General features: G+C 43.2%; 1 protein-coding gene across 4 annotated transcripts in view; it reads right to left on the bottom strand.

Moving 5' to 3' along the window:
* Positions 1-23,175, bottom strand: part of RhoGAP68F (Rho GTPase activating protein at 68F) — a 118,240-nt gene extending 95,065 nt beyond the window's left edge. For 2 of the 4 annotated variants that reach the window (XM_070079682.1, XM_070079684.1), the window contains exon 1: positions 2,858-3,218. In XM_070079682.1, the coding sequence (XP_069935783.1) occupies positions 2,858-2,891 (34 nt within the window). In that variant the 5' untranslated portion in view covers positions 2,892-3,218. Of the gene's footprint in view, positions 1-2,857; positions 3,219-23,035 lie in introns of those variants that run through there. The other 2 variants (XM_070079681.1, XM_070079683.1) reach the window with 2 other exon arrangements.
* Between the last annotated feature and the right edge of the window lie 1,190 nt (positions 23,176-24,365).

The raw sequence follows: 24,365 nt of genomic DNA, 5'->3' as shown, positions 1-24,365 counted from the left end.
GAGAGAGAGAGAGAGAGAGAGAGAGAGAGAGAGAGAGAGAGAGAGAGAGAGAGAGTGCCCCTACATTTATAAATATATATAAATTAAATAATGTAGATCTTAATATTACGGATTGCGAAAAAGATTTAGGAGTTCTGGTTAGCAGTAATCTGAAACCAAGACAACAGTGCATAAGTGTTCGCAATAAAGCTAATAGAATCCTTGGCTTCATATCAAGAAGCATAAATAATAGGAGTCCTCAGGTTGTTCTTCAACTCTATACATCCTTGGTTAGGCCTCATTTAGATTATGCTGCACAGTTTTGGTCACCGTATTACAGAATGGATATAAATTCTCTGGAAAATGTACAAAGGAGGATGACAAAGTTGATCCCATGTATCAGAAACCTTCCCTATGAGGATAGACTAAGGGCCCTGAATCTGCACTCTCTAGAAAGACGTAGAATTAGGGGGGATATGATTGAGGTGTATAAATGGAAGACAGGAATAAATAAAGGGGATGTAAATAGTGTGCTGAAAATATCTAGCCTAGACAGGACTCGCAGCAATGGTTTTAAGTTGGAAAAATTCAGATTCAGGAAGGATATAGGAAAGTACTGGTTTGGTAATAGAGTTGTGGATGAGTGGAACAAACTCCCGAGTACAGTTATAGAGGCCAGAACGTTGTGTAGCTTTAAAAATAGGTTGGATAAATACATGAGTGGATGTGGGTGGGTGTGAGTTGGACCTGATAGCTTGTGCTACCAGGTCGGTTGCCGTGTTCCTCCCTTAATAAGTCAATGTGACCTGACCTGACTAGGTTGGGTGCATTGGCTTAAGCCGGTAGGAGACTTGGACCTGCCTCGCATGGGCCAGTAGGCCTGCTGCAGTGTTCCTTCGTTCTTATCTTCTTAAATTTTATAATTAATAAAAGACTGAGAGCACAACGATGTAGGTATGTATACAAAATGAGAACATGCCACACACACACACACACACACATACACACACACACACCTGACAGGTGCACTAGAGCAAGTGTACAACACCTGCTCTAGATGTGAGATCACATTTGTTATGGGTGAGTCATGGGAAGCGCTAAACCACTATGGGTAGTACAGTCAGTGGGGTAGTGTGAGGCAGTCAAGCTGGATCCAAGGAGAGGGAGGTCAGATCCAAGCCCTTGGATCAAGAGCCCCCCATAGGTATCAAGGCGATTTTCAGAGTAAGAGATGTTATCCTAACGTTGTTTCTTTATAGGATAACAGATGTTATCCTGCCTGTGCTTATTTCAAGGCTAAGTTAGCTTATATCAAGGTTAAGTTAGGTTATATCAAGGCTAAGTTAGCTTATATCAAGGTTAAGTTAGGTTATATCAAGGCTAAGTTAGCTTATATCAAGGTTAAGTTAGTTTATATCAAGGTTAAGTTAGCTTATATCAAGGCTAAGTTAGCTTATATCAAGGCTAAGTTAGTTTATATCAAGGCTAAGTTAGGTTATTTACAGGGTAAGTTATCTTACAGCAGATCATTTACAGGTGACTAACAACCAGGTACCTACATACAGTACTGTTAGGTGAACAGGGACAGCAGGTGTAAGGTGACTAACACCCAGGTACCTACATACAGTACTGTTAGGTGAACAGGACAGCAGGTGTAAGGTGACTAACACCCAGGTACCTACATACAGTACTGTTAGGTGAACAGGACAGCAGGTGTAAGGTGACTAACACCCAGGTACCTACATACAGTACTGCTAGGTGAACAGGACAGCAGGTGTAAGGTGACTAACACCCAGGTACCTACATACAGTACTGTTAGGTGAACAGGACAGCAGGTGTAAGGTGACTAACACCCAGGTACCTACATACAGTACTGTTAGGTGAACAGGACAGCAGGTGTAAGGTGACTAACACCCAGGTACCTACATACAGTACTGTTAGGTGAACAGGACAGCAGGTGTAAGGTGACTAACATCCAGGTACCTACATACAGTACTGTTAGGTGAACAGGGACAGCAGGTGTAAGGTGACTAACACCCAGGTACCTACATACAGTACTGCTAAGTGAACAGGACAGCAGGTGTAAGATGACTAACACCCAGGTACCTACATACAGTACTGTTAGGTGAACAGGACAGCAGGTGTAAGATGACTAACACCCAGGTACCTACATACAGTACTGTTAGGTGAACAGGACAGCAGGTGTAAGATGACTAACACCCAGGTACCTACATACAGTACTGTTAGGTGAACAGGACAGCAGGTGTAAGATGACTAACACCCAGGTACCTACATACAGTACTGTTAGGTGAACAGGACAGCAGGTGTAAGGAAAAGCCCAAGATGTATCTTGCAGGACACGTCAGATAAGTGGTTGTTAGATCTCAACCTTAGAAAGTGCAAAAGATCACCACAATGAAGTTGAAGGGCTAAAACCGTAGGAGTCATAGAGGAAATAAAAGAGAGAAGACCAGAAACGGAATACAGACTAAAGAAACAAAAACCCACAAAGAAAATGACCAGGAAATAACCGTATCTCAAATTATTAAAACAATAATATTAAATGGTGATACAGCATTAGTTTTGATCCAAGGAAGTGGAGACAAGCAAGAAAGACTTAAAAATATAACCTCAGAAATAATATATATATATGTAGAGAGGCCAATATGACAGCAGTAATAACCCCTCGTAATTATCACAGGAGAGCACTAAACCCTAAAGGAATACAAGCAATTACTGTGTTATAAATACTTGTAAATGTAGCGGCAGTATTTTTGTAGTAATAATTATTGATGAAGGAACATGGTATATTAATGAGGATTGAACCTGGGTAGAGTAGTTCCACTTCCTCGGATCAAGGACGTATAATCAAGCTTACCTGGGGTGTTAATAATCATGCCGTAGCTACCCATGATGATACTCTTGATAAAATACGATATATTCCTTCTCTTCAGCGTACGGAGGCTCAAGCCTACACCATTCCCTGAGTGACCCACACGTGTTTAGCGCTTCACATATGGTTTCCAAATTCCCACTAGTGTAAACACCTAGTTTGTACAGTATGTCACTAGGGACATCATGTGAGTACCAGTTTCCTATAGCCGTGTACATAAGCCGCTGGAACCTATCACCACGGCCTATAATTCCACCATAGGTAATTAGGTGGGTAAGTAGGGGACACTAGGTGAAGGTACCAGTGAGGAGAGTGGTACATCCACCCACCTTAACTGAAGGAAGAACACTGAGCTCAGGCTAGAATGTTGTGGGTGTTGCACCAGTTGTCACACACCACTATGCAATCCTCAATACTCACACCTAACCCCGAAACCCAATGGGGTTTAGCGGTTAGCTGTGTAACCCATTGGAGCTTAGCACCTAGAGCATGGTAGTCTAGTTTGATCCAAGGGAAGGGTAGTTCCAAGGCCCCTTACATCAAGAATCCTTTGCCAGTATCAAGGTTCCCCTTCCCTTAAATGCTTCACAATACACCTACTGACATCATCTACTTCCCCATCTATTACGCACACACCATAATATGTACCTTATGTATGCCATACACATGTAATAGCTCATTGGTGGGGTTACAGACTCACAACCCACAGACTCCGGGTTTAATCCTTCGGCGGGTGGGGACTTCTATGCAAGTCCCCTTTCACCCATTGTATCTGTCTACCTGGCAGTAAATAGATAGCTAGTTGTTAGTCTAATGTTGTGGGTGGCATCCTAGGGTGATCAGGTCAGTAGTATATCAATGATCTGGGCTTTGAAACAAGCTGAGATAGGATAACAGCCCTTATCCTGTAAATGAGCCGATAGAATAACAGCCCTTATCCTGTAAATGAGCCGATAGAATAACAGCCCTTATCCTGTAAATGAGCTGAGATAGGATAACAGCCGTTATCCTGCAAATGAGCTGCTAGGATAACAGCCCTTATCCTATAAGCCGAGATAACAGTCCTTATCCTGTAAGAGCCGAGATAACAGCCGTTATCCAGTAAATGAGCCGAGGTAACAGCTGTTTTCCTGTAAATAAGCCGAGGCAGGATAACTTTTACCCAGTAAAAATGAATTGAAACTATGATATCACGATCAGATAAACACCAGAGTGTCCGAGATACGAGTCAGTAAAGCATCAGTATTAACGCAGCAGAGTGTCCGAGATACGAGTCAGTAAAGCATCAGTATTAACGCAGCAGAGTGTCCGAGATACGAGTCAGTAAAGCATCAGTATTAACGCAGCAGAGTGTCCGAGATACGAGTCAGTAAAGCATCAGTATTAACGCACCAGTGTGTCCGAGATACGAGTCAGTAAAGCATCAGTATTAACGCACCAGTGTGTCCGAGATACGAGTCAGTAAAGCATCAGTATTAACGCAGCAGAGTGTCCGAGATACGAGTCAGTAAAGCATCAGTATTAACGCACCAGAGTGTCCGAGATACGAGTCAGTAAAGCATCAGTATTAACGCACCAGAGTGTCCGAGATACGAGTCAGTAAAGCATCAGTATTAACGCACCAGAGTGTCCGAGATACGAGTCAGTAAAGCATCAGTATTAACGCACCAGAGTGTCCGAGATACGAGTCAGTAAAGCATCAGTATTAACGCAGCAGAGTGTCCGAGATACGAGTCAGTAAAGCATCAGTATTAACGCACCAGTGTGTCCGAGATATGAGTCAGTAAAGCATCAGTATTAACACACCAGAGTGTCCGAGATACGAGTCAGTAAAGCATCAGTATTAACGCACCAGTGTGTCCGAGATACGAGTCAGTAAAGCATCAGTATTAACGCACCAGAGTGTCCGAGATACGAGTCAGTAAAGCATCAGTATTAACGCACCAGTGTGTCCGAGATACGAGTCAGTAAAGCATCAGTATTAACGCACCAGTGTGTCCGAGATACGAGTCAGTAAAGCATCAGTATTAACGCACCAGAGTGTCCGAGATACGAGTCAGTAAAGCATCAGTATTAACGCACCAGAGTGTCCGAGATACGAGTCAGTAAAGCTTCAGTATTAACGCACCAGTGTGTCCGAGATACGAGTCAGTAAAGCATCAGTATTAACGCACCAGTGTGTCCGAGATACGAGTCAGTAAAGCATCAGTATTAACGCACCAGAGTGTCCGAGATACGAGTCAGTAAAGCATCAGTATTAACGCACCAGAGTGTCCGAGATACGAGTCAGTAAAGCTTCAGTATTAACGCACCAGAGTGTCCGAGATACGAGTCAGTAAAGCATCAGTATTAACGCACCAGTGTGTCCGAGATACGAGTCAGTAAAGCATCAGTATTAACGCAGCAGAGTGTCCGAGATACGAGTCAGTAAAGCATCAGTATTAACGCACCAGTGTGTCCGAGATACGAGTCAGTAAAGCATCAGTATTAACGCACCAGTGTCCGAGATACGAGTCAGTAAAGCATCAGTATTAACACACCAGAGTGTCCGAGATACGAGTCAGTAAAGCATCAGTATTAACACACCAGAGTGTCCGAGATACGAGTCAGTAAAGCATCAGTATTAACGCACCAGTGTCCGAGATACGAGTCAGTAAAGCATCAGTATTAACGCACCAGTGTGTCCGAGATACGAGTCAGTAAAGCATCAGTATTAACGCACCAGTGTGTCCGAGATACGAGTCAGTAAAGCTTCAGTATTAACGCACCAGTGTCCGAGATACGAGTCAGTAAAGCATCAGTATTAACGCACCAGTGTGTCCGAGATACGAGTCAGTAAAGCTTCAGTATTAACGCACCAGAGTGTCCGAGATACGAGTCAGTAAAGCATCAGTATTAACGCACCAGTGTGTCCGAGATACGAGTCAGTAAAGCATCAGTATTAACGCACCAGTGTGTCCGAGATACGAGTCAGTAAAGCATCAGTATTAACGCACCAGTGTGTCCGAGATACGAGTCAGTAAAGCATCAGTATTAACGCACCAGAGTGTCCGAGATACGAGTCAGTAAAGCATCAGTATTAACGCACCAGTGTGTCCGAGATACGAGTCAGTAAAGCATCAGTATTAACACACCAGAGTGTCCGAGATACGAGTCAGTAAAGCATCAGTATTAACACACCAGAGTGTCCGAGATACGAGTCAGTAAAGCTTCAGTATTAACGCACCAGTGTCCGAGATACGAGTCAGTAAAGCATCAGTATTAACACACCAGAGTGTCCGAGATACGAGTCAGTAAAGCATCAGTATTAACGCACCAGAGTGTCCGAGATACGAGTCAGTAAAGCATCAGTATTAACGCACCAGTGTGTCCGAGATACGAGTCAGTAAAGCATCAGTATTAACGCAGCAGTGTGTCCGAGATACGAGTCAGTAAAGCATCAGTATTAACGCACCAGAGTGTCCGAGATACGAGTCAGTAAAGCATCAGTATTAACGCACCAGTGTGTCCGAGATACGAGTCAGTAAAGCATCAGTATTAACGCACCAGTGTGTCCGAGATACGAGTCAGTAAAGCATCAGTATTAACACACCAGAGTGTCCGAGATACGAGTCAGTAAAGCATCAGTATTAACACACCAGAGTGTCCGAGATACGAGTCAGTAAAGCTTCAGTATTAACGCACCAGAGTGTCCGAGATACGAGTCAGTAAAGCATCAGTATTAACGGGAGATAAAGCTAGACCGTATGAGGATATATTTACATCGTTATCATGTAAGAGGGTTAAGTGGCATGCTTCTGAAGATCTCTAAAAGTAACTATCATGCTGATCACAGGTGTCAGGGTCAGGGAGGTGCTACTATGAAAATACTGAATCTCAAGCTTCAGGGCCCATAATCCCATAGGAGCCCCATTAGCCACTTTAGTCCACACTGCTTAAAAATTGTGGGTCTACTGTATAGGGCCTCTAACCCCGTAGGGGCCCCAAAAGTCACTTTAGTCCACACTGCTTAAAAATTGTGGGTCTACTGTATAGGGCCCCTAACCCCATAGGGGCCCCAAAAGTCACTTTAGTCCACACTGCTTAAAAATTGTGGTCCTACTGTATGAGAACGGGTTACCAAGGGGCCCCCATAATAGCTCAAACTTCAGGGGCCCTAATCCCGTAAGGGCCCCAAATATGTAGGTCGGCCACTGGTCTTAGCGTAAAGCTCCATGAAATCACAACCTAGTAAAGTCCTACAGAGTTCAGCAACAGCCTGGTTGAGCAGGCAAGCACCAGACGAGCCTGGCCCATGGCCGGGCTCAGAGAGTAGAGAAACTCTCGAAAGTCTTCAAAGGGAAAGGTACAAAGTTGTCCAAGAAAAACTTGTTCTGAAATCCACGTCTTTATGATCATGCGCAAAACTTGGGTAAGATTCTCATAATATACAGGAGAAAAGTTTTTACGTTTTGCTCCGAAGAACAAGTTAATCAGGCAGCACCACTCATATTGTGAGTGAACATCCCTCACAGAGCACCATCCTTCAAGGTGCTCCTGAACATCGATCACCATCCTTCAAGGTGCTCCTGAACATCCCTCACAGAGCACCATCCTTCAAGGTGCTCCTGAACATCGATCACCATCCTTCAAGGTGCTCCTGAACATCCCTCATAGAGCACCATCCTTAAAGGTGCTCCTGAACATCCCTCACAGATCACCATCCTTCAAGGTGCTCCTGAACATCCCTCATAGAGCACCATCCTTCAAGGTGCTCCTGAACATCCCTCACAGAGCACCATCCTTCAAGGTGCTCCTGAACATCCCTCATAGAGCACCATCCTTCAAGGTGCTTCTGAACATCCCTCACAGAGCACCATCCTTCAAGGTGCTCCTGAACATCCCTCACAGATCACCATCCTTCAAGGTGCTCCTGAACATCCCTCACAGAGCACCATCCTTCAAGGTGCTCCTGAACATCCCTCACAGATCACCATCCTTCAAGGTGCTCCTGAACATCCCTCACAGAGCACCATCCTTCAAGGTGCTCCTGAACATCCCTCACAGAGCACCATCCTTCAAGGTGCTCCTGAACATCCCTCACAGATCACCATCCTTCAAGGTGCTCCTGAACATCCCTCACAGATCACCATCCTTCAAGGTGCTCCTGAACATCCCTCACAGAGCACCATCCTTCAAGGTGCTCCTGAACATCCCTCACAGAGCACCATCCTTCAAGGTGCTCCTGAACATCCCTCACAGAGCACCATCCTTCAAGGTGCTCCTGAACATCCCTCACAGATCACCATCCTTCAAGGTGCTCCTGAACATCCCTCACAGAGCACCATCCTTCAAGGTGCTCCTGAACATCCCTCACAGATCACCATCCTTCAAGGTGCTCCTGAACATCCCTCATAGAGCACCATCCTTCAAGGTGATCCTGAACATCCCTCACAGAGCACCATCCTTCAAGGTGCTCCTAAACATCCCTCACAGAGCACCATCCTTCAAGGTGCTCCTGAACATCCCTCACAGATCACCATCCTTCAAGGTGCTCCTGAACATCCCTCATAGAGCACCATCCTTCAAGGTGCTCCTGAACATCCCTCACAGAGCACCATCCTTCAAGGTGCTCCTGAACATCCCTCATAGAGCACCATCCTTCAAGGTGCTCCTGAACATCCCTCACAGAGCACCATCCTTCAAGGTGCTCCTGAATATCCCTCATAGATCACCATCCTTCAAGGTGCTCCTGAACATCCCTCACAGAGCACCATCCTTCAAGGTGCTCCTGAACATCCCTCACAGAGCACCATCCTTCAAGGTGCTCCTGAACATCCCTCACAGAGCACCATCCTTCAAGGTGCTCCTAAACATCCCTCACAGATCACCATCCTTCAAGGTGCTCCTGAACATCCCTCACAGATCACCATCCTTCAAGGTGCTCCTGAACATCGATCACCATCCTTCAAGGTGCTCCTGAACATCGATCACCATCCTTCAAGGTGCTCCTGAACATCCCTCACAGAGCACCATCCTTCAAGGTGCTCCTGAACATCCCTCACAGATCACCATCCTTCAAGGTGCTCCTGAACATCCCTCATAGAGCACCATCCTTCAAGGTGCTCCTGAACATCCCTCACAGAGCACCATCCTTCAAGGTGCTCCTGAACATCCCTCACAGATCACCATCCTTCAAGGTGCTCCTGAACATCCCTCACAGATCAACATCCTTCAAGGTGCTCCTAAACATCCCTCACAGAGCACCATCCTTCAAGGTGCTCCTGAACATCCCTCACAGAGCACCATCCTTCAAGGTGCTCCTGCACTAGTCTTACGAAATTGAAATCAAAAGTATACCAGACGATTAAGAATTATAAACACACGAGGCTTCTTACACTAGGCTCCAGAAATCGAAAAAAACGACTACCACAGAAATAAGAACTATAAACACACATGGAGGTACTTAAACTAGGCTTCAGAAACTAAACAAAAAAATAGGAACTAATAAAAAACACAGGTAGGTAAAGTGTATGGAAAATTTAATTGAAAAATGGCAAGACTTACTTTGTCACCTTGACATGTTTACGAGACAAAAAGATTGTCACCTTGACATGTTTACGAGACAAAAAGATTGTCACCTTGACATGTTTACGAGACAAAAAGATTGTCACCTTGACATGTTTACGAGACAAAAAGATTGTCACCTTGACATGTTTACGAGACAAAAAGATTGTCACCTTGACATGTTTACGAGACAAAAAGATTGTCACCTTGACATGTTTACAAGACAAAAAGATTGTCACCTTGACATATTTACGAGACAAAAAGATTGTCACCTTGACATGTTTACGAGACAAAAAGATTGTCACCTTGACATGTTTACGAGACAAAAAGATTGTCACCTTGACATGTTTACGAGACAAAAAGATTGTCACCTTGACATGTTTACAAGACAAAAACATTGTCACCTTGACATGTTTACAAGACAAAAACATTGTCACCTTGACATGTTTACGAGACAAAAAGATTGTCACCTTGACATGTTTACAAGACAAAAACATTGTCACCTTGACATGTTTACAAGACAAAAAGATTGTCACCTTGACATGTTTACGAGACAAAAAGATTGTCACCTTGACATGTTTACAAGACAAAAACATTGTCACCTTGACATGTTTACAAGACAAAAAGATTGTCACCTTGACATGTTTACGAGACAAAAAGATTGTCACCTTGACATGTTTACGAGACAAAAAGATTGTCACCTTGACATGTTTACGAGACAAAAAGATTGTCACCTTGACATGTTTACAAGACAAAAAGATTGTCACCTTGACATGTTTACAAGACAAAAAGATTGTCACCTTGACATGTTTACAAGACAAAAAGATTGTCACCTTGACATGTTTACAAGACAAAAAGATTGTCACCTTGACATGTTTACAAGACAAAAAGATTGTCACCTTGACATGTTTACAAGACAAAAAGATTGTCACCTTGACATGTTTACGAGACAGAAAGACCAGTAATCCGGCCACAATATAAAATACATTTAAGAGGCTACTATTTTACTCTAGTATCAGGATAATAGTCCCTCTCTGAATAGTTTCTATTCATGAAACACTTTCATGAGACAGAAAAGAACTACCTTGGTAGTAGTAGTACCTCCTTGGATGGTTCCTGTCTACCAACCTACTACCTGACACTTATAAAACTGAGACTACCAGTAATATTCTATATTCCTCCACTGCTACTGTTGTCACAGAGCTGTGTATTGTCACAATTACAAATATGTCTATTGTCAAAACCACAATTGTCTGCTGTCACAATTACAAATCTGTCTCATACTGTGGCAATTACAAATCCGACAGTGTCCGTGACACAGTATTGTGTCACAGTCAACCTGGCTGGGTGTTTCTCACAGCCCAGCGCTTCAGTGAACACACAGTGTAATATTTGGACGAGGGTGTGCAATCAGTGGCCTTCATAGTAAGATGACTGTCAGAGCTTTGTATTAAACCAACCATCCAACCTTAGTAGCTCTAACAAAAACTATTGTGGCTACTAACCATGACGATAATAATACAATAATTATAATACGATAATAATAATGGTGCGATATAACAGAAAAAGATAAAGAAACACACATAAAATGGAAGTTGTCACAGTTGCTCTTTGCTGATGACACTGTGCTCTTGGGAGATTCTGAAGAGAAGTTGCAGAGATTGGTGGATGAATTTGGTAGGGTGTGCAAAAGAAGAAAATTAAAAGTGAATACAGGAAAGAGTAAGGTTATGAGGATAACAAAAAGATTAGGTGATGAAAGATTGGATATCAGATTGGAGGGAGAGAGTATGGAGGAGGTGAATGTATTCAGATATTTGGGAGTGGACGTGTCAGCGGATGGGTCTATGAAAGATGAGGTGAATCGTAGAATTGATGAGGGGAAAAGGGTGAGTGGTGCACTTAGGAGTCTGTGGAGACAAAGAACTTTGTCCTTGGAGGCAAAGAGGGGAATGTATGAGAGTATAGTTTTACCAACGCTCTTATATGGGTGTGAGGCGTGGGTGATGAATGTTGCAGCGAGGAGAAGGCTGGAGGCAGTGGAGATGTCATGTCTGAGGGCAATGTGTGGTGTGAATATAATGCAGAGAATTCGTAGTTTGGAAGTTAGGAGGAGGTGCGGGATTACCAAAACTGTTGTCCAGAGGGCGGAGGAAGGGTTGTTGAGGTGGTTCGGACATGTGGAGAGAATGGAGCGAAACAGAATGACTTCAAGAGTGTATCAGTCTGTAGTGGAAGGAAGGCGGGGTAGGGGTCGGCCTAGGAAAGGTTGGAGGGAGGGGGTAAAGGAGGTTTTGTGTGCGAGGGGCTTGGACTTCCAGCAGGCATGCGTGAGCGTGTTTGATAGGAGTGAATGGAGACAAATGGTTTTTAATACTTGACGTGCTGTTGGAGTGTGAGCAAAGTAACATTCATGAAGGGGTTCAGGGAAACCGGCAGGCCGGACTTGAGTCCTGGAGATGGGAAGTACAGTGCCTGCACTCTGAAGGAGGGGTGTTAATGTTGCAGTTTAAAAACTGTAGTGTAAAGCACCCTTCTGGCAAGACAGTGATGGAGTGAATGATGGTGAAAGTTTTTCTTTTTCGGGCCACCCTGCCTTGGTGGGAATCGGCCAGTGTTAAAAAAAAATAATAGAAAAAATTAGAATGAGAGTCATGAGATGTGAATGAGAAAAGACTGAGAGGAATGAGAAGCAGCAATAATTATTTTGGTTTCATTTTTATATATCAAGTAATATTTTACGGGCATATATGTTTATTTCTGTCAGTAAGGTCTGTCTCTCACCTTGGTGGGAACCTAAGTTCAATTAGTTTCCTTGTTCCCAGGATATTTGTGGGTAGTTAGTACAAGGTTCCCACGTGTTGGCCTCACTACCCAGTGTGAGGTGACTCCGTGCTAGGTAGGTAGGAAAAGGGGGGTAGGTAGGTGCGTTTTAGTAACTGAAGACGAGACACTACAAGCATTAATAACTCTGTCCTCGTAGCTACGAAGAGAATACACACAAGGGAAGAAATACTTGCAAGCGTGCACATATATACGTAATGCAATAGGATCACAGTAAACAGGTATCACAGTATGCAAAACAACAGCTGTGAAAAAATGGTGAACTTCCAAGCGCTTTCAGCGATTTCTTACATTATCACAGTTCCTTGATAATGTGAGAAATCCCAAAAGCGTTTAGAGGTTCACTATTTCTTCACAGTAGTTTTGCATATATATAAAAAACGAATATACTCAGAGGACCAGAAGTGCACGCACACACGCATGAATGCGTGCACACACCTGGTGCACACACTGGAGACACCTGAGGCCAGAAACTACCATGGGAAGGTGAGGAAGCAGGTGGGTGACTAATATAAACAACTTACATGAAATGACAAGTGCGAAACATCTCTATTAGGCTTCGGTCTGGAACGTTTCGAGTCGCTCAAAATGATCCAATGAGAAAAAAGTGAAAAACGGAATTTTGATCCAAGAAAGTATTCCCAATTCCATGAATCAAGAGCCCTGTACTAGCACCAAGGCACTCCCTTGAAGGGGGCAGCCTTGATTAACCACACAAGCAAGGCGAGTCATTTCTAGCGGGTTCCATCATGGCCACATCAAAACTCCCTTACCTTGAATATACCTTTGAAGAGTCTCGAGAGTTTGACTACTCTCGGAGCCCGGCCATGGGCCAGGCTCGTCTGGTGCTTGTCTGTTTAACCAGGCTGCCACCAACGAAAAAAATACAAGATATACCTCATATGAAGCCTAGAGTATCTCTAAATTAGCTTAGAAATAAAGCTGAGTATCCATACAGTTATTTCGAAGAGGCTAATAAGGCAGAGCTAATTACTGACTACTGTTTACAAAGGTAATACCAGTGTATACTTACATATTTTTTGCTGTTTCGTAAAGCAAACACTATACATGGTGTATACACAAGATGTATATCTCTCAATGCATATACAGTGAGACCTCGTTTTAATCTTTATCTCAGTGATTATTGTACTGTAAGACTGGTAGTGTACAGATTAAAGGCAATCCACTAAAGCGTCCTAACATACCATACTCTTAAAGCTATATACAGACTCACGTACTCTTCTGGATCCTACCATACTACTCTTAAAGCTATATACAGACTCACATACTCTTCTGGATCCTACCATACTACTCTTAAAGCTATATACAGACTCACATACTCTTCTGGATCCTACCATACTACTCTTACAGCTATATACAGACTCATGTACTCTTCTGGATCCTACCATACTACTCTTACAGCTATATACAGACTCACGTACTCTTCTGGATCCTACCATACTACTCTTACAGCTATATACAGACTCATGTACTCTTCTGGATCCTACCATACTACTCTTACAGCTATATACAGACTCACCAGCTATATACAGACTCATGTACTCTTCTGGATCCTACCATACTACTCTTACAGCTATATACAGACTCATGTACTCTTCTGGATCCTACCATACTACTCTTACAGCTATATACAGACTCACGTACTCTTCTGGATCCTACCATACTACTCTTAAAGCTATATATAAACATGTACTCTCACGGAACCTAAGATACCTAGTCTTCAAAGCTACTGACTCTGCTTTCACCATTCCTAATCTAGACCGTTCCACTTCCTAAACACAATTTAGCAGCGTTTTTATGTTAAATATACTTCTATACCGCGCTGAGTACACTACCACACATTCAAAACGAAAAAGATGCTCTTTAGAAAGGTAATATATCGTTGAAACCAGAGAAACTGCGGAAAAAAAATCACTTGGACGACATTTCGTTCTGTGTGAAACTTCGTCTGAGTAACTTGATCAGCATCAAGGAACTCTTATCAAGGACCCCAATGGATATAAGTTACTTTGACTTTTTTGGGTTATCCTATATCTAAATAACTTAGTAACTGAAAGGTCTCAGTACAATTATTTACTATGTTAGGTAAAATGGCAAGTGGAACTAATACGATATTTTATTGTGGCAACGTTTCTCTCTCCAGGAGCTTTATCAAGGTGTTACGGCTTGACAAGGCGAAACGTTGCCACAATAAAACGTCTCCCACCAGTTGAACTTGCGTCGTTTTTACCTGATGTAACTCAACCTGCGGATCACGAGTCCCAATCCACCTCAACTACCGTTAACATAACATAAAGGAGGAGCACTGCAGCAGGCCTGCTGGCCCATACTGGGCACGTCCTTCACAAATAAGAACATGAGAAAGGAGGAACACTACTTGGAGCATACCTAGAGAAGGTTTCAGGGGTCAACGCCCCCGCGACTCGGTCTGAGACCAGGCCTCGTGGTGGATCATAGTCTGATCAACCAGGCTGTTACTTCTAGCCGCACGCAAACTGACGTATGAACTACAGCCTGGTTGGTCAGGTACTGACTTTAGGTGCTTGTCCAGTGCCTTCTTGAAGCCAGCCAGGGGTCTATTGGCAATCCCCCTTATGTGTCCAGTTTATCAACTTTCCGCTTCTCTGAACCGTTTATCCACATAAATACTGTTTTTACAGTTAACTATAATAGAGTTGGTCCCATAAGTGAACGGTGTACACTGGAGGAAACTTAAAATAAGAGTACTCTTGTGGTTTACCTGGAGTTTACCTGGAGAGAGTTCCGGGGGTCAACGCCCCCGCGGCCCGGTCTGTGACCAGGCCTCCTGGTGGATCAGAGCCTGATCAACCAGGCTGTTGCTGCTGGCTGCACGCAAACCAACGTACGAGCCGCAGCCCGGCTGATCAGGAACTGACTTTAGGTGCTTGTCCAGTGCCAGCTTGAAGACTGCCAGGGGTCTGTTGGTAATCCCCCTTATGTGTGCTGGGAGGCAGTTGAACAGTCTCGGGCCCCTGACACTTATTGTATGGTCACAAGAACTCCAGTGGAAATAAGTCAGGTTGTCTGACTTGTTTGCGTTGCCCCTGTTAATAACCTTACTTATACAGGAAAGAGGTAAGCCCGTAGTTAAACAGCGCCTAGCTAAGAGTTTGCCTTTTTTTTTTGTTTTACGATGATCTTGAGGACACATATTACGAGGACACAAGGAAATTTTTATTTAGGCTTCAGGTACATTTTTTTTTATACAATGGTCCTTAGAGTGCAGACACAGACACACATCTACAGTATATTACATAGATATAACTAAATATAACACAATATAGTCAAAAATATGAGTTTATTGAGGTCCAGGTGTGGTATAAACCTTGGTAATAAATACCGACAAGTTGGTTTAGAAAGACACGTAAGCAAACACTAGGATATATTTATTAGAAAACGTTTCGGTCCTGGAACCGAAGTGATCAAGGTCCCAGGACCGAAACGTTTTCTAATAAATATGTCATAGTGTTTGCTTACGTGTCTTTCTAAACCAGGTCCAGGTATACATAACTCAAAGTATCTTATTTCCACTGTTGTCAAGTTTGATACGAGGAAGGAGAGAATAGCTCCAGGTCCCCTCTCTACTACCCTTAAAGGAACGATAAGAACGGACAACACTATGAAAAACATTATGGTATAAAACGTCATTTTTTAAATAATAATAAAGAAATCTAACAGGGGGAGACTAGGGTAAATTACACGTTATAACCACATAACTACTGCGGTGTTGAGCCAGTACCAGACACTCGCATTTCCGCACACCACCATCTCCCCCCTTCGTTATCACCCCCCACCACCACTCCCCTTTCATTATCTTCCCCCACCACCCCTCCCCCTTTATTATCTTCCCCCACTACCTCTCCCCCACCCTTATCTCCTTCCTCTAAACCCAAGCCATCCTCTCATCCTTATCTGTTATTTGCCAGTTTCAAAATGTTATTATATATTCACGGGGAAGCACTACCCACATAGCTTACACAACGCCCGGGGATAACAGCTCCAATTCCTGGAATCAAGAGCCTATCCATTAGGGCCCTCGTCTTATTTCCATTGGGGTCCTTGTCTTACTTCCACTGGGGTCCCTGACTTATTTCCATTGAAGTACCTGACTTATTTCCATTGGGGTACCTGACTTATTTCCATTGGGGTACCTGACTTATTTCCATTGGAGTACCTGACTTATTTCCATTGAAGTACCTGACTTATTTCCATTGGGGTACCTGACTTATTTCCATTGGGGCCCTTGACTTATTTCCAGTGGAGTCCTTGAGTGACTGGGAAAATGCTCGCCTCTGACCCACAACTTCCTCCACGTCTGAGAAGGTCGAAGGGCAGAGGACACTTACTATCTGATGTTCAAATTTACAAGCTCAATATTTCAACTAAAGCGAAGGCTTGTGGTAATACGTGACAGCGGTGGGTTGAACACCTGCAGTCATAGCAGCAGTAACAGCAGCAGAAACAATAACAGCTACAGAGCAATAACAGAAGCAGAGCAATAACAGCAGCAGAAACAGCAATAACAGCAGAAGAAACAAGTATCAACAGTAGCAGAAATAGCTATAGCAGCAGCAGCAGAAGCTGCACCACCAGAAGCACTAGCAACAAACACAGAGGGAACAGCAGCAGCAACAGCACCACCACTACCAGCAATACTACCATCACAGCAACAGTAGCATCACCAGCAAAAACAGCATCACCAATAGCAAAATGCTTAGTAGCAGCACCTCCAGCAACAGCAGCATCACTACCAACAATACTGTTAGCAGCAGAGGCATCCAAATTAAAAACAATAGCAACACCATTAGCACCACTAATAGCAGTACCATTAGCACTACCACCAATAGTTCCATTAACAGCACCACCAACAGCTCCATTAACACCAACAGTAGCACCACCAACAGCAACACCACTAGCACCATTAACACCACCAACAGCAGCTCCATTAGCACCACTAACAGCAGCATCATGAGCACCAACAGCAGCAGCACCACTAGCACCACCAACAGCAGCACCACTAGCATCACCTTAACATGGCTGAGTGAACATGTAGGTGCTCACTTGTAATGCTCCAAGCAAGTCTGAAAAACAAGGAAACCATCTGACAGAGAAAGCCAGCTGCTGCCAGCTGAGATGCTAACACAAGAGAAAACTTGCTGCAAAGTTTTTACAAAGCCAAAATAATACACTTTTCAACGTATCAAAGTCTGAACCATGAATATTAAAAACTTCTAACATACATCAAGCTTAGCCTTGAATATTAAAAGCTTGTAACATACCTAAAGCTGAAGCTTGAATACTGAAAACTTCTAACATACCTAAAGCTGAACCTTAAAAATTAAAACCTTTAAGCATATTTAACCCTTAAACTGTCCAAACGTAGATATACGTTGACGTGCGGCAAACTCCGAACGTAGTTCTATATTTTCTTTTACATGCTTTCAAATTTATTTTTTATGTTTTTTATTTATGTCTTTGTAAATAGTACATTGAGATTATGTATTTGCAATAATGGGTTGCAATGCAAAGACAGCCTCTATTATGCCTAGGCATTATGGGCCGACTTAACATTATTGGCTTACTGACTACTTAACACTAAGAATTATATCATAGTTGTACAGTAGATTTATTAATTACAAGGTCGGAGTGCCACGCACGTGAATGTAGAGCTATGTTTGGACAGTTTGAGGGTTAAGGCTAAAATTTAAAAAAAGTTTGTACAGCAATTAATACAGCCTCTCCTCACTTAACAAGAGTTCCGTTCCTAAGACCACGTCATTAAACAAATTCGTCGCTAAGTGAGGATCATACTATAATGGTAGTGGGTTTGTGTCAACCATCTCTGATATTGTTTAAATGTCACCTTTGTACCATTTATAACATGTCTGGTATATTTTTAAATGTTTATACAGTAGTGTTCTGTATACTGAAATCAACAGAATGGAGATAATCAGCTCTAATATACATTATTTAGGTATAAATACTGGTGAGATAGCCCATCATAAGTCCGAGGCATCAGTAAACGAGTACGCCGCTAAGTAAGGAGAGGCTGTATATACTTTAGAAGATTCATATACCAGGAGCTCATATACAGAAACACTATTATTATTCTTATTATTATTATTAAATTCACGAAGAACCATTAAGTACACTGAGGTATACATAAATAACCTGCACATAGGAGAGGGGAGCTTACGACGACAACTTGGTCCGGGTTATTTGTGTATTGTTCCAGTCATGGTAGCGTGCGTTTTTGTTAGTTATCTACACTGAGGTTATATACCACCTGGGGGATGGAAAGCAATCAGGTTTGATCTGAGAAAGAGGGTAGCTCCCATCCATGAGATCAAGAGCTCTTTACCTGCATTTAGTCACCTCCCTTGATGGGGTATGTACCTCATAGCTCAGTGGAATCAGGTTAAAACATCTGGCTCAGAACTGAAGGACATGTGGTGATGATTGGAAGTCTCCCAACACCTACTGCACCTGTTTGCCTAGCAGTAAATAGGCACCTAAGTGTTTGGCAACTTATTTGACCCACATCCTAAGGAACAAGACCCAAGGACCTCAATGGAAATAAGCCACATTCATGGGTAATCTTGGGTTAGTAACCCACTGAGGTTAATAATCTGAATTAACACATTTCTTCTTCCTAATATCCATTTTCAAACAAACATGTGCCTTGCTCTTGTAGAGGACGACCCCACTTAAACAGTGGTGAAACGCTATAAGCAAAGTGCTGTAAAACACGGCCTCCCTATATTTCCAAGCGAATGCGACATTTCTGAGTACAGTGGACCCCCGGTTAACGATATTTTTCACTCCAGAAGTATGTTCAGGTGCCAGTACTGACCAAATTTGTTCCCATAAGAAATATTGTGAAGTAGATTAGTCCATTTCAGACCCCCAAACATACACGTACAAACGCACTTACATAAATACACTTACATAATTGGTCGCATTCGGAGGTGATCGTTATGCGGGGGTCCACTGTACTTTTTATTATTTTAAATTTCAGTGTAAAAAAAAGTGAGTAAGCAAAACTACCAAAAACTGGTGGGACTAATTTAATATTTTAAGTTCAAATTTACGTGTTTCATACATAACAAAGTTCTTTTACAATGGTCTTGATAGCACACAGGTGTTATGAGCACATATAGAGCACATTAGTTATGTGAATTTGATACACAAAACCATAATGACACGATTGCAAACAATCCATACCACAGGCGGGGATAGAATCTGCGAGTTCTATCCCCGCTTGTCGTATGGTTTGAATCTGATAATAATTCAATGTTACTCCTTGGAAGAGTTCAGTAATAAAATATGGAAGAAATCACAACAAAGTGCATGATTGAAAATATGAAAAAAATACTACGGTGAAAACAGGAAATAAAGCCTGAGGCTTCCATGTGCTTACACACATCTGAAGATGTGTGCTTTTGTGTGCTTACACACATCTGAAGATGTATGCTTTTGTGTGCTTACACACATCTGAAGATGTGTGCTGTTGTGTGCTTACACACATCTGAAGATGTGTGCTGTTGTGTGCTTACACACATCTGAAGATGTGTGTAAGTACACAAAAACACACACATTTTATTTTCTATTTTCACTGTGGTATTTTTTCCATGATAAAATATATGTAGTTTAAATGGTATAATGCTGAATGGATTTTAACTCTTTTTGTGACCATTACTTAGACCTGTCTAGCATGCACCAGTAGGTGACCTGGACCTGCCTAGCATGCACCAGTAGGTGACCTGGACCTGCCTAGCATGCACCAGTAGGTGACTTGGACCTGCCTAGCATGCACCAGTAGGTGACCTGGACCTGCCTAGCATGCACCAGTAGGTGACCTGGATCTGCCTAGCATGCACCAGTAGGTGACTTGGACCTGCCTAGCATGCACCAGTAGGTGACCTGGACCTGCCTAGCATGCACCAGTAGGTGACTTGGACCTGTCTAGCATGCACCAGTAGGTGACCTGGACCTGTCTAGCATGCACCAGTAGGTGACCTGGACCTGCCTAGCATGCACCAGTAGGTGACCTGGACCTGCCTAGCATGCACCAGTAGGTGACTTGGACCTGCCTAGCATGCACCAGTAGGTGACCTGGACCTGCCTAGCATGCACCAGTAGGTGACCTGGACCTGCCTAGCATGCACCAGTAGGTGACTTGGACCTGCCTAGCATGCACCAGTAGGTGACCTGGACCTGCCTAGCATGCACCAGTAGGTGACTTGGACCTGCCTAGCATGCACCAGTAGGTGACCTGGACCTGCCTAGCATGCACCAGTAGGTGACTTGGACCTGCCTAGCATGCACCAGTAGGTGACTTGGACCTGCCTAGCATGCACCAGTAGGTGACCTGGACCTGCCTAGCATGCACCAGTAGGTGACTTGGACCTGCCTAGCATGCACCAGTAGGTGACCTGGACCTGCCTAGCATGCACCAGTAGGTGACCTGGACCTGCCTAGCATGCACCAGTAGGTGACTTGGACCTGCCTAGCATGCACCAGTAGGTGACTTGGACCTGCCTGGCATGCACCAGTAGGTGACTTGGACCTGCCTAGCATGCACCAGTAGGTGACTTGGACCTGCCTAGCATGCACCAGTAGGTGACCTGGACCTGCCTAGCATGCACCAGTAGGTGACTTGGACCTGCCTAGCATGCACCAGTAGGTGACCTGGACCTGCCTAGCATGCACCAGCACTGGCTAGTAGGTGACTAGTAGGTGACTTGGACCTGTCTAGCATGCACCAGTAGGTGACTTGGACCTGCCTAGCATGCACCAGTAGGTGACTTGGACCTGCCTAGCATGCACCAGTAGGTGACTTGGACCTGCCTAGCATGCACCAGTAGGTGACTTAGACCTGCCTAGCATGCACCAGTAGGTGACTTGGACCTGCCTAGCATGCACCAGTAGGTGACTTGGACCTGCCTAGCATGCACCAGTAGGTGACCTGGACCTGCCTAGCATGCACCAGTAGGTGACTTGGACCTGCCTAGCATGCACCAGTAGGTGACCTGGACCTGCCTAGCATGCACCAGTAGGTGACTTGGACCTGCCTAGCATGCACCAGTAGGTGACTTGGACCTGCCTAGCATGCACCAGTAGGTGACTTGGACCTGCCTAGCATGCACCAGTAGGTGACTTGGACCTGCCTAGCATGCACCAGTAGGTGACTTGGACCTGCCTAGCATGCACCAGTAGGTGACCTGGACCTGCCTAGCATGCACCAGTAGGTGACTTAGACCTGCCTAGCATGCACCAGTAGGTGACTTGGACCTGCCTAGCATGCACCAGTAGGTGACTTGGACCTGCCTAGCATGCACCAGTAGGTGACTTGGACCTGCCTAGCATGCACCAGTAGGTGACTTGGACCTGCCTAGCATGCACCAGTAGGTGACTTGGACCTGCCTAGCATGTGTGGTGAGCATGCACAGAAAAACAATCCTCCCCTGCATGACGCATGACGGGAAAAGGAGAACTCTGAGTATGTTGCTTTAAACTGACTTATTTCCATTAGGGTCCTTGAATTATTTCCATTAGGGTCCTTGAATTATTTCCATTAGGGTCCTTGAATTATTTCCATTAGGGTCCTTGAATTATTTCCATTAGGGTCCTTGAATTATTTCCATTAGGGTCCTTGAATTATTTCCATTAGGGTCCTTGAATTATTTCCATTAGGGTCCTTGAATTATTTCCATTAGGCTCCTTGAATTATTTCCATTAGGCTCCTTGAATTATTTCCATTAGGCTCCTTGAATTATTTCCATTAGGGTCCTTGAATTATTTCCGTTAGGGTCCTTGAATTATTTCCATTAGGGTCCTTGAATTATTTCCATTAGGGTCCTTGAATTATTTCCATTAGGGTCCTTGAATATATTAGGGTCCCATTAGGGTCCTTGAATTATTTCCATTAGGGTCCTTGAATTATTTCCATTAGGGTCCTTGAATTGTTTCCATTAGGGTCCATTAGGGTCCTTTTTATTTCCATCATTTTCCATTAGGGTCCTTGAATTATTTCCATTAGGGTCCTTGAATTATTTCCATTAGGGTCCTTGAATTATTTCCATTAGGGTCCTTGAATTATTTCCATTAGGGTCCTTGAATTATTTCCATTAGGGTCCTTGAATTATTTCCATTAGGGTCCTTGAATTATTTCCATTAGGATCCTTGAATTATTTCCATTAGGGTCCTCGTCCAAAGTTCCTCAACGGCTCAGACTTTAATTATAACCACGTACAAGCCACATACAAGCCACGTACAAGCCACGTACAAGCCACGTACAAGAAACATACAAGCCACATACAAGCCACATACAAGCCACGTACAAGCCACGTACAAGCCACGTACAAGAAACATACAAGCCACATACAAGCCACGTACAAACCACATACAAGCCACATACAAGCCACGTACAAGCCACGTACAAGCCACGTACAAGCCACGTACAAACCACGTACAAGCCACATACAAGCCACATACAAGCCACGTACAAGCCACGTACAAGCGACATACAAACCACGTACATCTCTACTGAGGTTCATAACGCAACTTTAAAACCCCCAAAAATCTTAAATAACAAATAAGAGTAAATATGCAAATTAACCAAGCCCAAAAATTAATAAGAACGAGACATAATTCCCCCCCTTATGGCCCCTAATTAAGGGTGTTAAACCCCCCCAGGGGGACACTAAGGTCTCCTGGTGATCATCTCACCTGCTGCAGGACTCGTGGGGTCCTTAAATGTGCCCATTTTCCTGCAGGAACATGACTTTGAACCTTATTGAACACAAGTCAACCTCAGCTGATCCTTCTTGTTGACACTTGGATAACGTGTCTTGATCCTTGCACTTGGCTCTGACTTCCATCTAATAAAATCTTTATTAAAACCTGAAATAAAACCTGAGGGCTTTACCATGAGTAAATTTTAATTTATTAACAACTCTTCATTAATCTGTAACATGTGTGAATGTTTGTCCTGAAGGAAAATGAAAAAAAATAAGCAGGTGTTGAAGGTTTGGGATAAGTGGATTAAATCGACTAGCATCCTCACTTATGAGCTTCTAAAAGACCACATTCAAATATTTTGAAAAAAAAAAAAATGGAAAAACTCTATTAATTTTTAAGTCCCTCCGGGTATATGGTGTTTGTCAGCCTCAATCATTGGTTGTTAAGCTTTGTAATATATGATCATTATTTTTGTAACCATTTTAAGCTTTTTTCGGTAAATTAAAATTTAGATTTTGATTTTTGATTTTTGAAAACAATTTATTATACGTTATTATTATTATTATTATTATTATTAGTAGTAGTAACAGTAAGAATAACAGTAGTAGTAATATCAGTGGTAGTAACAGTAGAAGTAACAATAGTAGCAACAGTAGAACAGTGGTACCAACAGTAGAACAGTAGAACAGTAGTAGCAACAGTAGAACAGTAGTAGCAACAGTAGTACCAACAGTAGAACAGTAGTAGCAACAGTAGAACAGTGGTACCAACAGTAGAACAGTAGTAGCAACAGTATAACAGTAGTAGCAACAGTAGGACCAACAGTAGAACAGTAGCAACAGTAGAACAATGGTACCAACAGTAGTACCAACAGTAGAAGTAGTAGCAACAGTATAACAGTAGTAGCAACAGTAGGACCAACAGTAGAACAGTAGTAGCAACAGTAGAACAATGGTACCAACAGTAGAACAGTAGTACCAACAGTAGAACAGTAGTAGCAACAGTATAACAGTAGTAGCAACAGTAGGACCAACAGTAGTAGCAACAGTAGAACAGTAGTACCAACAGTAGAACAGTAGTACCAACAGTAGAACAGTAGCAACAGTATAACAGTAGTAGCAACAGTAGAACAGTAGTAGCAACAGTAGAACAGTAGTACCAACAGTAGAACAGTAGTAGCAACAGTAGAATAGTAGCAACAGTAGAACAATAGTAGCAACAGTAGAACAGTAGTACCAACAGTAGATCAGTAGTAGCAACTGTAGAACAATAGTAGCAACAGTAGAACAGTAGTAGCAACAGTAGAACAATAGTAGCA

Source organism: Cherax quadricarinatus, unplaced genomic scaffold (genome assembly GCF_038502225.1).
Source record: "Cherax quadricarinatus isolate ZL_2023a unplaced genomic scaffold, ASM3850222v1 Contig3, whole genome shotgun sequence".
Lineage (NCBI taxonomy): Eukaryota > Metazoa > Arthropoda > Malacostraca > Decapoda > Parastacidae > Cherax > Cherax quadricarinatus.
This window is presented reverse-complemented; position numbering and strand designations above follow the sequence as displayed.